The sequence below is a fragment of the Equus asinus genome, chromosome 29, assembly GCF_041296235.1.
Source record: "Equus asinus isolate D_3611 breed Donkey chromosome 29, EquAss-T2T_v2, whole genome shotgun sequence".
Taxonomy (NCBI): domain Eukaryota; kingdom Metazoa; phylum Chordata; class Mammalia; order Perissodactyla; family Equidae; genus Equus; species Equus asinus.
The window spans coordinates 39415016-39429494 of NC_091818.1; the positions used below are offsets into that span (position 1 = coordinate 39415016).

General features: G+C 46.3%; 1 protein-coding gene across 8 annotated transcripts in view; it reads left to right on the forward strand.

Moving 5' to 3' along the window:
- Nucleotides 1-13231, forward strand: part of SFMBT2 (Scm like with four mbt domains 2) — a 244299-nt gene extending 231068 nt beyond the window's left edge. For all 8 annotated transcript variants that reach the window (XM_014841320.3, XM_014841318.3, XM_014841322.3 and 5 more), the window contains one exon: nt 7975-13231. In XM_014841320.3, coding sequence (XP_014696806.1) covers nt 7975-8115 — 141 coding nt within the window. In that variant the 3' untranslated portion in view covers nt 8116-13231. The remainder of the gene's footprint in view (nt 1-7974) is intronic.
- The last annotated feature ends 1248 nt before the right edge of the window (nt 13232-14479 follow it).

Below are 14479 nucleotides of genomic sequence, written 5' to 3' on the forward strand. Positions count from 1 at the left end.
GTGGCAATCTTCCTCTATTTTTGTTTTTTCAGTATGTGGGCCACCAGCATCACTTGGCAGCTAACAGAGCACTGTAGGTCTGTGCCTGGGAACTGAACCCAGGCCACCGAAGCAGAGCATGCTGCGCTTAACCACTAGGCCACCAGGGCCGGGCCCTCCATCCGACCTTTAATTACTAATTTTTACGAATTTGTTCTATTATCTTTGAGCCCCGAGCCACGGCTCTGATTTGGTGGGGCCTGCAGTGGGTCACAGCAGGCGTCATCTGAGTTTTTAGATGAACTGGAAGGAGCCCAGGGTCTTTGTTCACTGAGAGGTGGGAGAAATCGCAGTACGTGGACTGATAGTAGCTGTGTGCATTAGCCCCTCTGGGTGTTGTAAACTCAGAGACTCTCGTAATCACCAGGAGCATCTACAAAAATTATAAACTCCCCATTCCCAGAGTATATGCCTTTTAATTCTGAAATGTTGTGGCAACTGCTTAAAAAAATCTGTACTCTATAATTTCCTGCTGCAAATACGTATGTTCTACAGTAAAACTCCATACATCTCTAACTAAAAAAGCCGAAAAACTCTTAAATAGGATTTTGCCTATTCATTCCCCTTTTATGAATCAGAGATGTACAATAAGCAAACTACCCAAATTAGTGATTTACTTTGATAAAAACGTTTCAGCAGAGTTTACAGGTTTGGTTCTCATTTATGCTCTTTGCTCCTCTTTCTATTTCTGTAGGCCCGAGTGGCCCCAGGAAGGAACTGCCTAGTCCTAACCTGACCTCTATATCAAAATAAATTTAATTTTTCCATGTCTAAGTATAACTTTCATGTATATTTTATGATAATTTCATTTCCTAACAATTCATAGTCCTTTATGGTAATTCTATGTTTAACATAACAAGCGAGTTGCCAGTGATTCTAAATTGTTATGAGCATATTTATAAGAGTTAAGTCGACTGTGAGGTCCATAATTACATAATCAATGAGAAAAAAATTACTTCTGGAGGCCGGCCTGGTGGCGCAGTGGTTAAGTGCACACATTCTGCTTCGGCGGCCCAGGGTTCGCTGGTTCGGATTCCGAGTGTGGACATGGCACCACTTGGCGAGCCATGTTGTGGTAGGCGTCCCACATGTAAAGTAGAGGAAGATGGGCATGGATGTTAGCTCAGGGCCAGTCTTCCTCAGCAAAAAGAGGAGGATTGGCAGTAGTTAGCTCAGGGCTAATCTTCCTCTAAATCAATCAATCAATAAATAACTTCTTCTTTTCTTCTTTGCCTCTGATTGGCCTTGCCAGGTGGATTCCTCCTTCAGTCTTTGGCTCCTTGCAGATCACATGTTAGTGTTTTTCCCAGTCTTGCTGCCATTCACCCATCTCTCCCTCCCACCCCGGGTGGGACGTGGGGTGGACGTGGGTTCCATGTACACAGATGAGAGTCGGGGTAAACGTGTCGGTCAACCACGGTTTTGGTATCACGGAGCCAACACCACTGTTCTTCCCCACCAGTGACATCTGATGGTCGGCTTCTAAGCCTAGTGCCTGACGCTGGGTGTTTGGAAATTGGAGGCGTGATTTTATTCTTGGTAGCCTAGTCTCAAAATGAGAACACTCAGGAGTTCTGTTTTACATCAGCAGAGAAGTGGGAAAATGAGTGGAGAACCCAGCGATGACAGCCTGAGGCCCCTCGGGGGCTTGGTGCAGACACACTGCGTGTTAACCACTTTGCCACTTCCGATATGAGACCCACTTGTGGCTCAGTTCTTCCCAGACGAAAAGCGAGGTGAAAGGTCTCTGTAATTAAGCAGATAGTTGAGCCTTAATCCAGCCCCAGCCTGTAATCTCCATCTTCGTGCGAATGGGGGTTTCTCTGCAGACAACCTTCAGCTCTTAGGTTTCTCCTCCGTTCTGTTAGTCGCCGATGGACCAGGGCTTCTGCGTGGGGCACGGGGAGACCCACCAGACGCATGTAACCAGCTCCCAGGAGAAGTTCAAAGATACGGACTCGATGCCATCCCTCTCACATTGTCCATGCTTGAAATTCTGTGGGTTCTCCCCAGCTGCGGCCTCAAAACTGAGACCTCTTTTAAACTTCAGGCATTTCACCTCTGCTCCTGGCCGCGTGGAGAGAAGTGGGGCCTGGGGAGCCCTCTCCCGTTTACGTTTGTTGTTTGGGAAGATGAGTGGATGTGTTGGGGCCAGGGGTGACTCTGATTTGGTAAAGGTCAGAGAGTGCCATTTCTGAGGCCCCTGACCATCATTCCCATTTGGTCTCATCTGGACCGTGCAGCTCTCCCTGGAACTGTGCAATTTTCCCCTAAGTGCGGGGGTCCCCGCCTGCTGGGACTGTGGACCAGTCAGGGTCCGCGGGAGTAAGGGAACAGCTCGTCCTGCCCCCTCACCGTCTCCTGCGCTCGGTGAGCATGTACCAAGCAGGGTGTTAGTTGCAACAGTTCCGTGTTGCAGCTGCCAAGAAGGCTCATTGTGGAGTCAGTTTGTAATTTGTTTCCTCATCTCGTGAGTTTTCTTTTGAAGCAGCATGACCAAAAGATGGAGTGGGTTTCACTAGCATGATATAAGGAATGCACACACCAGTAGCTGGTGTTCACCTTATTATTTCTTGCAGTTTATTTGCTAAGATAATTCTACATAACCCAAACCAAAGTGGTATGTTCCATGGGTGGCGTGGTTCCACAATAGGGAAGTGCACCCGGGCCGCCGAAGCCATGAGAATGCTAAACCCTAACCACTAGACCATCAGGGCTGGCTCTAAAGCACAGTTTTAAACCTGGCTAACTTGGCTTTGACGGATATACCACTGCCTTTGTAGAAATGCCGAATGCCCCTGAGTGTAATCTATTTTATAATTCTCATCCACAGTTTTCAAAACAGAAGGCTCGAATATTATATGCATTGTAATAGAGTGGAGAAAAGTTCTCCATACTGGAAACCCCAGTCCTAGGAAATAGGAGGACCCTCACAGATGCCGCAGCTTGTGTTCTCTTTGCCTGAAGTCCCACTTCCAAGTCTCCTATCCATCCATAGTCTGGCTCCTCAGTGTATCCACCATTATTTGAGCACTTACTCCTGGGCTGGTGTGGTGCTAGGTACCATGGGAGTGCAGTAGGAGGAGATCACCTTCTGAGGACCAGTTTTCTCCAGGTCTAGAGAGGACTGAGAATTGAGAAGGCCCTTGATTGCTCTCTAGGAGATTATGTGTAAGAGCTCTCCTTATCTCAGTAAGAATTTACAGAGTAACAGCTGTGTGCAAGGCGATGCGTTAAAAGCTGCCTGAAAACAAAGATGGGTAAGAAAGCCCACAATGCTAAAAGCTCATACTAGACTGGGGACAGCGATGCTCAAACAGTTGGCAACAGCACGTAAGAGAGTAAAGTGGTGGTACAGTCAGTGCAGTTGAGGACGTGGTTTTAAGCATAGAAATAAGGAAAGAGAGAGCGTTGAATTAGGTCTTAGAAGATGATGCTAATTGCAGCGACAGGCCTCCAAGGCATCTTCAGCTAAGCAGAAGCAGACGCAACGGGTCTTTGCAGAATGATGAGAGAGGTGGAGCTAGAGCTGAGGTCCCTGGAGAAACTAGTGGCTGTGAGGTTGGAAGGGTGTCCCTGAGAATAGGGCCGTGGTCTGCGTGGCGGGTAGTAAATGATGCCACTGATCAAAACAGCAGTTTGTCCCAGGTGATGTCCCAGGAAAGAGACCAAGTTCTCTCTCCAATTTTGTAAAATAGCTAGGCAGTCGTAGCACTTAATCTCAAGGTCCATCTTCATATCAGATGTATTTTGTGACATCTCTTCATTCCAGAAATATTTGCTCATCTCTTGTTTGCTGAATGCTGTACCAGACTCGAGTGAATGCGTCTTAGACTCCTCGTAGTCATAATTCACTTTTCCAATGAGCTTGGAGTTTGACAGTGCCCGTCACTCTGGCCATAACTACACAGTTCGTTATAGGATCGCAGGATCAAGCACATTGATCCCAACAGGCGTGGAGTTGGTGTTCAAGGAAGAGCTTATTGAACTGGATCAAACTCTCCATGTATGGAAGTCCGCTTGTCTTCGTGGGTGAAGGCACTGCGGCATCCCCCAGGATAAACACTTGGAATATCTAGAAAGGAATCTGTGGTCTCTAAGGCTCCATAAATACTGCATTCGCTCCCACTGTTTGTCCCACAACTTCCTCCCTACGTTGGCAGAAACCCTGGTAGGCTTTGCAGAGACTAAGTGAGAGGCCATCTTGAAGTTCTCTTTGGGGATTTGGAGACGTTGAATTCGCCCTCACCACTCAATGTGATTTTTTATTTTGAGGATGTTTGTGGCTTAGTAGGGTTAAGTCTCATCTCCCTCATTTCTTCCCATGTAAAATTCATACAAAAGAATGGAGGAGTCCTCGGGAGCTGGGGGCTTGCTTTAAAGGGCTGTTCGTGGTTCCTGTCAACCCGTAGAAAGCACTAGGGGAGTGCGTTCCGGCTTACCCAACAGACAGCAGACCTCTCCCTATGGGAGCCAGATGCCACCTTGTAGCATCTGTGCTATAGACTGAATCTCCATGTCCCCCCAAATCCATATGTTGAAATTCTAACCCCCATATGATGATGATAGGGGCCTCTGGGAGGTGATGAGGTCGTGGGGGTGGAGCCCCCCATGCAGGGATTAGTGCCCTTATAAAACAGGCCCCAGAGAGCTCCCTTGCCCCATCCACCAGGTGAGGACCCTGTGAGAAGACAGGAAAGAGGGCTCTTAACCCGATACCGAATCCGCCACCTCCTTCATCTTGGAGTTCCATCCTCCAGAACTCTGAGAAATAAATGTCTCTGGTTTATAAGCCTCCCAGCCTATGTGTGGTATTCTGTTATAGCAGCGTGAATGGAGTAAGAGAGGCCGAGAGCCCCCAATTCTTTCTGCTCCACTTCCATCCACTTTCCAGATTCTCTCTCACCATTTCCTTTCACCCATCTATTGACTTTGAATCTTACCGAGGCCAATTCTTCCCATTCATTCATTCAGCAGATGTTTAATAAGCCCCTATTACATGCTGGGCAGGCGTTTTTCTAGGTGCTGAGGATAGAGAAGGGGAGACAAACCAGAAAAAATAAAACCCTCGCTTAGGGTGGCCCCATTGCATAGTGGTCAAGTCTGATGCACTCCACTTTGGTGCCCCAGGCTCACGGCTTTGTGTCCCAGGTACAAACCTACACCACTCGTCAAGCCATGCTGTGGCAGCATCCCACATACAAAATAGAGAAAGACTGGCACAGATGTTAGCTCAAGGTGAATCTTCCTCAAGCCAAAGGAGGAGGATTGGCAATGAATGTTAGCACAAAGAGAATCTTCCTCACCAAAAAAAAACCAACCTTGTTCGTTGATATGCCTTCTGGAAAGGCAGTTAAAACGTGATGCTGTCTCTGGTCCCCAGCCTGGGGGTGTCCCAGTGCTCACCATCTCTAGCTCTTGCTACCTCTGCTAAGGTGTGCTGTTTGTGGCCTTGTGCACATGAGTTTCTGATCCCCAGCTGGAGAAGGAGGGAGCCACAGCTCACTCATGTTTGTATCTAGTATCTGCTTTGGAGACTGACATACAAATGATTTAGTAACTATTTTGCAAAGAAATCAGAACAGCTTTAAAAGGGTTAGCACCTCCTCAAAAACTAAGATTTGATTTCCAAAGGGCTCTCTTTCCCTCCTCCTCCCCAGCTGTGGTGTGTCAGAAAAACGTAGAAACCGTAAAGCATTTCAGAAAGAAAACCAGCGAGAAAGAGCGATTTCCTTCTGGGATGTGGATGCATTCAAGTGCTTTTATTGAGAAGTACTTGGTGCATACTGAAGAGTATACACAATATTTGTACATAGGGAGCATGCTGATAAACTGACCACCTGTGACATCCACCACCCAAGGGAAACATGTGGAGCATTGCAACCCAGCTCCCTCTACCTAAGGACCAAGTGTAATTCAATGTGTGTGTCTAAGGATGACCTCGTGACTGAGTGTAGATGTTAAGAGCTGAGCATACAGTTGTCCCTCCAAAGGTTAATATCAGAAAACCATGATTCTGGTTCCAATGGTGTCTCTAACTAGCTGTGATCTCAGTTAGATCCACCAGCTTATCTGGCATTCATTCTCATCCAAGAAAAAGTTTCCGTCTCCTCCAGTAAGTTTCAGTCTATTCTTCATTGAACGTGGTGGTTAGGCCGCCTGCACGTAGTTTTATAACATCTGTCCATTTCCTACTGACGATGTATTTTCATGGGCCTGTGGCACTCAGAAGGCCTTGTGTCCTGAGGCCTACACCCTCTCTGTCCAGTTTTGATATAGTGTAGGTGGATTTGGCTGTGGAAGTGGAGTTGGCTGACAGGTCCCAGGTCAGGGGCACCGTTGGTTGTGTCATGACCTTGAGCAAAACACCGTTTCTCAGTACTTCAAATTCCCCCTCACTACAAGCACCGTAGAGCTAGCATCTGAAAAGAAAGTAAAAGAAGATGTGAACACACTATAGAAAAAGGAAAAAAGTGATATAAATCTGACATGAAGAACTCGTTGACAGTTTTATGAGTTTATCTCCTACTTTCAGTGTGTATTTAGACTGATCTGTTGACTTTATGGTTGATGTGGTCAAGTCAGAGTCTTGGTTGAGGCGTGGCTTACAATGCGTGCATCATAGCTGGTGCTCGTGTGTAATTTAAAAATAATAAATTGCACTTGCATTGACAGTATTGAAGTGAATGCTTAGTTTTTTACGGCTGCTGTACTTATTAGGGACTATTAGCACATCAAGATGGCTTTTGAAATTGATCGTACAATAAATTATGCTTCCTCCTAACACGAGTCTTATGAGTCTTCCCACGGCTGACATTTGTACCCATTTTGGTTTTTTGCCTTTGATATTTTCAAGACAGCTAAATAAACCATTATTTTAAGAAAATAAGCTACCTATGTGAAATGTATTGCTAGATGATATCCGAGATGCACGCTCGTGTGCAGTTGCGTGACTGTGAAGTCTTTGTGGCTCATGGCAGCCCTGGGTACACGATTTCTCCCAGTGGCAGAAATTCTGGTGTGCTGAGTTCAGGTTACAATCTCATCCTTCCACTGATGTGTGTCATTCCCTTCCGCCTGGGGTCTCCTGGAGCCTCAGTTGCTTCCTCTGGAATACGCAGGCTGTCTTGGTGAATAGGAAGAAGGGATTACAGTTAAACTCAGGAACCTGTTCAAACGATAGCCACTTAAATAAAGGTGACTGTTACAGGAAGGAAGCTGACGAGGCAAAGATGTCCAATGGGGTGATCTTAGAGCTTTGCAGGGAGCCTTTGTGCTCTTCCTCCTGCAGGGAATGCAACTTAACCATCATTTAATGAATATCTTCATTGCATGGGCCCCTGTGTAAGGATGCAGAAGGGCTAAATAAGACAGAACAGGGAAGGAGACCTCATACACCTCATTCTGGGTGACGTAGGAATGTAACTGTGGGTGTATGTGCTTGTGTCTACATACCTGTTTTCCTCCCCTCTTCTGTGTAGTTGGCATATCCCTAGCATCTTCTCACCCATTCTGATGGGGAAATGTCAGGCCTTGCCGAGGAAGAGAGGGAGCTTTTTCTTTCAGTGGAGAGGGGTTTTTAGTGCTCAAATTAAGTCACAGCAGATCATTGGAAGGACTGGCCCTGGGGGCTGGGGGCGCTCTCCCAGCAAGAGGAAGGAAGAATTTGGGCAGCGGCTAACCTGTTCCAGCTCTTCCTCCCCACCACCCTGGACATGTGAATTTCAGAGTAGCCAAAATTTTCTTAGCAGAGATTTTGTTAACCTAAAGATTAGAGAGTCATCAAACCAAGTTGGAACCTCTGCCACCTCCCTCCAGAATCGGAGGACATGAGAGCGCCTCTCGCGCCCTTGGCCCCCAGGATGAACTCTGCTCTGACAGATGCATTCCCCTGGCGCATGGTCCTGGCTCTAACATGGTTTTCTTTCCTGGCAGGACATCGATGGTCAGGCACTCCTGTTGCTGACTCTTCCTACGGTGCAGGAGTGCATGGAACTGAAGCTGGGACCCGCCATCAAGTTATGCCATCAGATCGAGAGAGTTAAAGTGGCTTTCTACGCCCAGTATGCCAACTGACTCCGCCTTCTCTGGAAGCGGACCGGTATCTTGGTGATGCAAGTGTCCTGGGAAGGTTTTTGGGACTGAAGCTTTTATTTTTCTGGGCTACATGAGATGGTACATAAACGAAGTATCACCAGGACGCAAGAAGCACGAAGGAACTCTTCACCCACTTAGCCTGACTGATATTTCCGTGTCTTTAAAGCACACTCAAGTATCACCAACCACAACAGTGGCTCCTGGAACATGTAAATTAAAGTTCTATCTTGGCCCCTGCGGGACGTGGGAGAGCATCTTTGTATATCCTCATCTCGCCTTTCTCCCACCCCAAACCAGGCAGCTTCCTCTAAACAAGATTTCCTAAACTGAGGCTCACGTTTCTTTGAAAACTAAGGCACAGTTGGTGGCTTTTTGAATATGACCGAGGAGGTGCCTGGCTGGTAGATTTTGCTATAATCATTCTCGGGCGCATTTACAGATGCCTCTTTCCATATCGATACACATGTGGCTGTGGTGGTGGCTGTCACCGCAGTTTGATCTTGGTAGCAACTCATTTCTCGAACACACCTGTAGGCGATGTTTCAGGATTTAGTGATAACAAGACGGGCTAACCCTGCATCCTGTCAGAGGTGCCTTTTAGGAAGGAGTGGGAGCGAAGGCAGGTGGCGTGTCATTGCCTTGAGATGGTTTTTCTTGCGTGATGGATATCTAGAAAGTCCCTAGAGTGGAGCTCTATTTGCAGTCTTTCATAGAACCTCAGATCTCTCTAATGTTCTGAGTCAACTGTAACCAGATCAGGGAATGACTCCTTGAGTCTCTTGGGAAATGTTGAGTATATTGAAGACAAAGCTTAATTTCAGAGAGCAAGAGTGGGAAGAGATGTGAGAGCTTTTCAAAAACCAGCGACATCCCCTTAGAAGGGTGGTGGCAGCAGGTTCCCCAAAGAGATTCCCTTGGACGCCACTGTCGCTCAGTGCAGCCCTGGCACACCCATTTACTGTGCCGATGACGAGGCCAGTGTTCCCAGTGGGAGGCATCGTAGCGAGCACTGGACCTGGAGTCAGCCCCGGTTCTTATCCTGGTGTGGCTCATCTCTAACTCTGTGATCCGGGGGGACCTTGACTTCCTCTGGACCTCATTCCTGCACAGCAACAGGTCAGACACTTACAAGTGCAGGGCTTCACACAGGCCCCTCGTTGTCTCCAGCTCCTCATGATGTGAGAGAGGAGTCCAGAGTGGCCAGGATGAGAGAAAGAAAATAAATGAAAAAGAAGTGTGTCCCCAAAGCTTTTAACTCTGGGATTCCTGCCGCTCGGTCTGGCTCTGAGGTTGCTTATGACCTTTCTCGGGCATTTTTCATTAAATTGGTTAAGTCCTTTGCACAGAGATCTGTGGCTCTCAGAGTGGGCTGGCCTTTTCTCCCAGGCACTTTGTTGTTTGTAAGCCCATGAGTGATCCAGTGTATTCTTCAAACCCAAATGGACTCCTCTGTTCTGTTGTGATTGTTGCCCAAATGCCTTTTCAAACTTATGCAAGGAAACCCATCCTTCACACAGTCCAGGGGTGGACACAGGCAGCGGAGGCCACGCACCCTTCTGTTACTTTTTCCCCCTAATTACCTTGATCTCTTCTCTTTGATTAGAGTCTCAACAATTCCAGTAACATCCTGTGGTGGGCTGCTCATGTTTCTGCTACCTTTGAAGACATGATTATCCGTCAGGTTTTGGAAAGTTTGATTACTGGTGCTAACTTGTATGACCGTTCTGTGACTGTCACAGAGGGAAATGGAAAACAAGTATTTTGTGGTTGAGGCTTGTTCGTCTCCCCTGCAGCCGATTCTGTAGTTAAGTTTGAAAAGTTTGGCAAATCCCTTTGCCTGGGGGCCTCTGATGGAAGGACCAGTGTCCTAAACTGTGCAAGCAGGCGCCCTCGTCCCGATGGAAGTGTCCGTGGCCATTCATGCCGACTCACTGTCAGATTTCTCTCTTCTAAGCTCCAGGTTCGACCTCCTCTCGAGTTCCCACCCTGCCTTCTCAGCCACATGCTTTTGGCCTTCAATGCTCAGTCTTGTGGAGTTAAATTCTGTCAGACAAGTGGAAAAGGCATCCATTTCAACAGCTTTGGCATTTTCCCTGCGCTGGCTCATTGATGATCTTCACAGTGGCCTTTGCAAGCTGAGCTGTTTCTGTTGCATTTGAGGTGGGGATGAGGGAATGTGGTGGCTGCAACCTATCCTTGTACTTTCAGAACGAATGTCACCTTCTCGTGTCCTTTCAAGTGACGACACGGAGGAGGAGGTGCTACCTTGGAGTAAGCAGATCTGGGGGTCTCTGGAGCCCGCCCAGAGGAGCTGGAAGACCTCCCACCAGCGGGCCCGAGCAAGCCGCCACTACCCTTGCTGGGGAAGCTCCCCATGGGGCCGGATGCCCAGCACTCTCCTCGTCAGCTTCATCCTTACAGTTGAACTTCAGCCTCTCTGTTTGCGTGATCAGTCACTCCATCCGCTTCCCCTCTTTGTGTCTGAGTGGTAAGGAGAGGATGGCTGTGGCCTGAGGCAGAAGAAGGCCCAACTGTGGGGTGATCATCACGAAGATGTCTGCGCGCCATGTCCCGGCCCTTCTGAGAGCCGGGAAACATTTTAGGACCAAGAAGATGCTTTTGCTCTGCGTGTTGCCATTGTGCTCCTGACCTTGGATTTTTGGGGGGTTCCTGTGATGGTGGGTGTGCATCTTCACATTGGTAGCACTTCAGCTACAGAATTTCATTTCTCTGTAGGATTCACCGCACACCAGCTTCTGTCTTAGAAATAGGGCCAGTTTCCAAGGAGCATCTCCCTGTGTTGTTACTGTGTCTTTGTCTCTTATTGCAAGAAGAATTGATTTTACACGTTAGACCCCCCAGTCCATTCACAGCCCCTGAGCCGAACCTTTCTCCGTCCCTGGACACCTCTCCTCAGTCTCTCTGATGATACTTTGGGGTTATGTACCTGGGTCCTGCATACACCATGCCGCTCATTACCTCCCAGAACTGGCAGGAAGTGGGTTTTCCCTCTCCTGGCCAAGCAGGCACTTTGCAGTCTGCACAGTATGTGCAACTTGAAAAGCAGAAATGCCACCTCATCTTTAACGCTCGGAGTCCATCACTCGGTCGCGCCCAAAGGCTTGTTTCAGCCTCTGACTTTTTTTTTTTTTTGAGGAAGATTAGCCCTGAGCTAACATCTACTGCCAATCCTCCTCTTTTTGCTGAGGAAGGCTGGCCCTGAGCTAACATCCGTGCCCATCTTCCTCTACTTTATACGTGGGACGCCTACCACAGCATGGCGTGCCAAGCAGTGCCATGCCCATACCCGGGATCCGAACCAGTGAACCCCAGGCCGCTGAAGCAGAACATGCAAACTTAACTGCTGCACCACCAGGCCGGCCCCCAGTCCCTGACTTCTTGACTGCATTTGTGCTGTGTTGGGAAACTGCCCTATCCACAACAGTATAAACATGAAAACCTAAAAGCACCCGGGTACCACTGGCATGACAGAAGAGCATCGTTGCTTTTCAAAAACCACACCAGCTTCCTTCACCCTGCAGTTGCAGAGCGTGGAGAGCTCATCCATCACTTTTAAAATTAGGTTTATTTGATCAGAGTTTGATTTGCACACACAGTGTTTGAGCTGTGCACCTTTTAGGTTGCTTTCCCTTATTTGATCATATTTGAGAGATTATTTCCTGTGTTCACTTTGATTTGTTCCGTGATAAATTAAAATGACTCAAACCTTAAACACTGCCAGCTCTGACCCTCGCTGCAATCTGTAGAAGGTTGGTTTTGATCAGCCTTTTGAAGATGGGGCTCAGTTTCCTCGTTTTTCTTCTGGAATTTTGAGTGTTGTGTCAGGCACATTCTGAGATTTGCCTTTTTGTCTTGTACCAAAAGCCCCTTTCTGAGAGTGTTCTCCCGTGGTCTTGGAATCACTAAGGGTTTTCATAGTTTTTTTGTACAACACCCATTTATATTTATTTCTGTATATAGAACTGAAACAGAGAACCGTAGTGTTCAAATCTTTATTGTGGTTTGAGCATCATTGTTGCTTCTGGGTTAAGATGGTAATCGAGGCTCCAGGTCCTCTCTTCTGTCTTTAGAAAGCTGTGGTTGAGTGTGCAGTTATTTGAAGGGGAAAATGGTAAATTAAGGTATCTAGTTTTTAGGAAGAAATCGTTAGATATACATACTCCCCATGTCTCTTTGGTGCAAGGCTGGAGTTGCAACTGTTATGATTTAATGATTCTCTTTTTCATTCACTGTTCTGTTCTGTTCAAGAGTTTTCTGGAAATTACTTTACTCCTTTTAACTTGGTTGAATTTTTAAGTTGATTGATTTTCATAACTTTTATCACCGGAATTGGTCTACAGCTATCCAGACACGAGGTGCTGAAATCGAATTGGGCTGTTTTTGACCCACTTACCTAACAATTGTAATTGTTGACACCTGGTGCCGCCTGGGGTTTTGGCTAGAAGCATCTTTGGTTTAGACGGTAATAACTCACACAATTTCCTGAACCATAGACTTTCCGTGTCACTGATTTTGTTTTCAATGGCGAGGATTCCGTACCAGCGAGTGAGTATGTAGGTCTTGTCACAGAACCAAGCAAAGCCGTGCTTCCTGTGGGCCGAAGAGACACATTGAAGAAAAAGTGAAGTTCTGGGACAGTTTGCGGAAAATCACCTTATGATGGGAAATTGGACAGAAAATTTCTTAAATGACAGAAAAAATAATCATCTCATTTGTCGTTCAAAATGGGAGCTCGCATGTATTCTAGAAGCATACACTGTCCCTAGTCGTGAATGGTGAAAGCCCTTTTACTGTTTTGCATTCCAGTTTGAATAGTTTGTACTGAAATTTGATTCATATCTTGTGTACGTTTTGGTGCGTAAAAGGGAAAAATTGGTGTTTTTACTTTTGAGATTTGCAGGACAACAGGCATGTTGTTGGTTTGCTGTAAGATTGTATTCTGTATATATGTTTTCATGTACATAAATGAAAATCTATATCAGAGTTATATTTTAATTTTTATTCTAAATGAAAAGACCCTTTTTACTTGAAAAAATTGTAAGCCACATTGTTAATAAAGTGAAAATAAATTCTCTGGTAGTGTTTGTGTCTTTGTGTTGAAAGTCATTAAGTATTATTTTTAGGGTTTGCATTAGGATTCTTTTGTTCTGGCATTTTTTCTTGCCATGCACAAAAGCATATATTTGTAGATTTATAATAACCATGGCTTTCAAGGTCCTGTGTGACCTTTCAAAAGTTACCTGCTGTCTCTGGAACATTTTACTCAAGGAGTTTGTGTTTATTCTTTTTATTAAAACATTCCTGTGTATCCTCACACCATCACCTCTAGCCTTGCCATTTTCTCTTGTTTTACTTATTGTACGGTTACCTGGTACATTGGTAATTTCTCTTTGTTCTTGAAGATCTCTGATGACAGAAAATTGAAGACTGAATATATAATAAAATAAGCTGAACAATTTTCCAGATCTCCAAATTGAAAGAATCAAGGCAAAAGAAAAAAAAATCTACATTTCTCTCCATGTTGCCAACAAAAGCCTTTTTTTTTTTTTTTGAGGAAGATTAGCTCTGAGCTAACATCTGCTGCCAATCCTCCTCTTTTTGCTGAGGAAGACTGGCCCTGAGCCAACATCCGTGCCCATCTTCCTATGTTTTATAGGTGGGACACCTACCACAGCATGGCTTACCATGTGGGGCATAGGTCCACACCCAGGATCCAAACTGGCAAACCCCAGGCTGCTGAAGCAGAACGTGTGAACTTAACCACTGTGCAACCGGGCTGGCCCCAAAAGCCTATTTTTAATTATTCTGCTATCTAGTGAGGCTGTTTATAACCTGCAGTTCCCTAGAAGCTGCTTCCCCTTTGTACCGGCTGCTACTGTTGATTTCAAGTCTGTGGGACAGCATAATGTTTACTGCAGGTTCAAAGACTACGTAAAAAAATGCTGTTTATGGGAACATAACTTTGGGTGACTCCACTGTGAACACCGGACATTTAATCAGTGAGGTGAAAATACTACATCAAGATAATAGACGGGCCCTGAAGGTGTACTGGGGAATAATTTCATCAAGAGGTTTTTATGATGTGGCCCGAGACTGAGATGCGACACGTCCCATTTGGCGTAGTTCATTTATGGTGTCAAAGTGCCCTGTTACGTGCACTTATGTAAAAGGAAACTCTGCCTTCGTTATTCTGAAGTCAGGTCAATGCGCGATCACCACCCCCGTGCCTTCCCACCCAACTGCAAAATTGGTTCTATGATGGTTGTTGGCATCCTTTGCTTCAGATTTTTGGGATGGTAGATGGGCTACAGTTGGGTGTAGG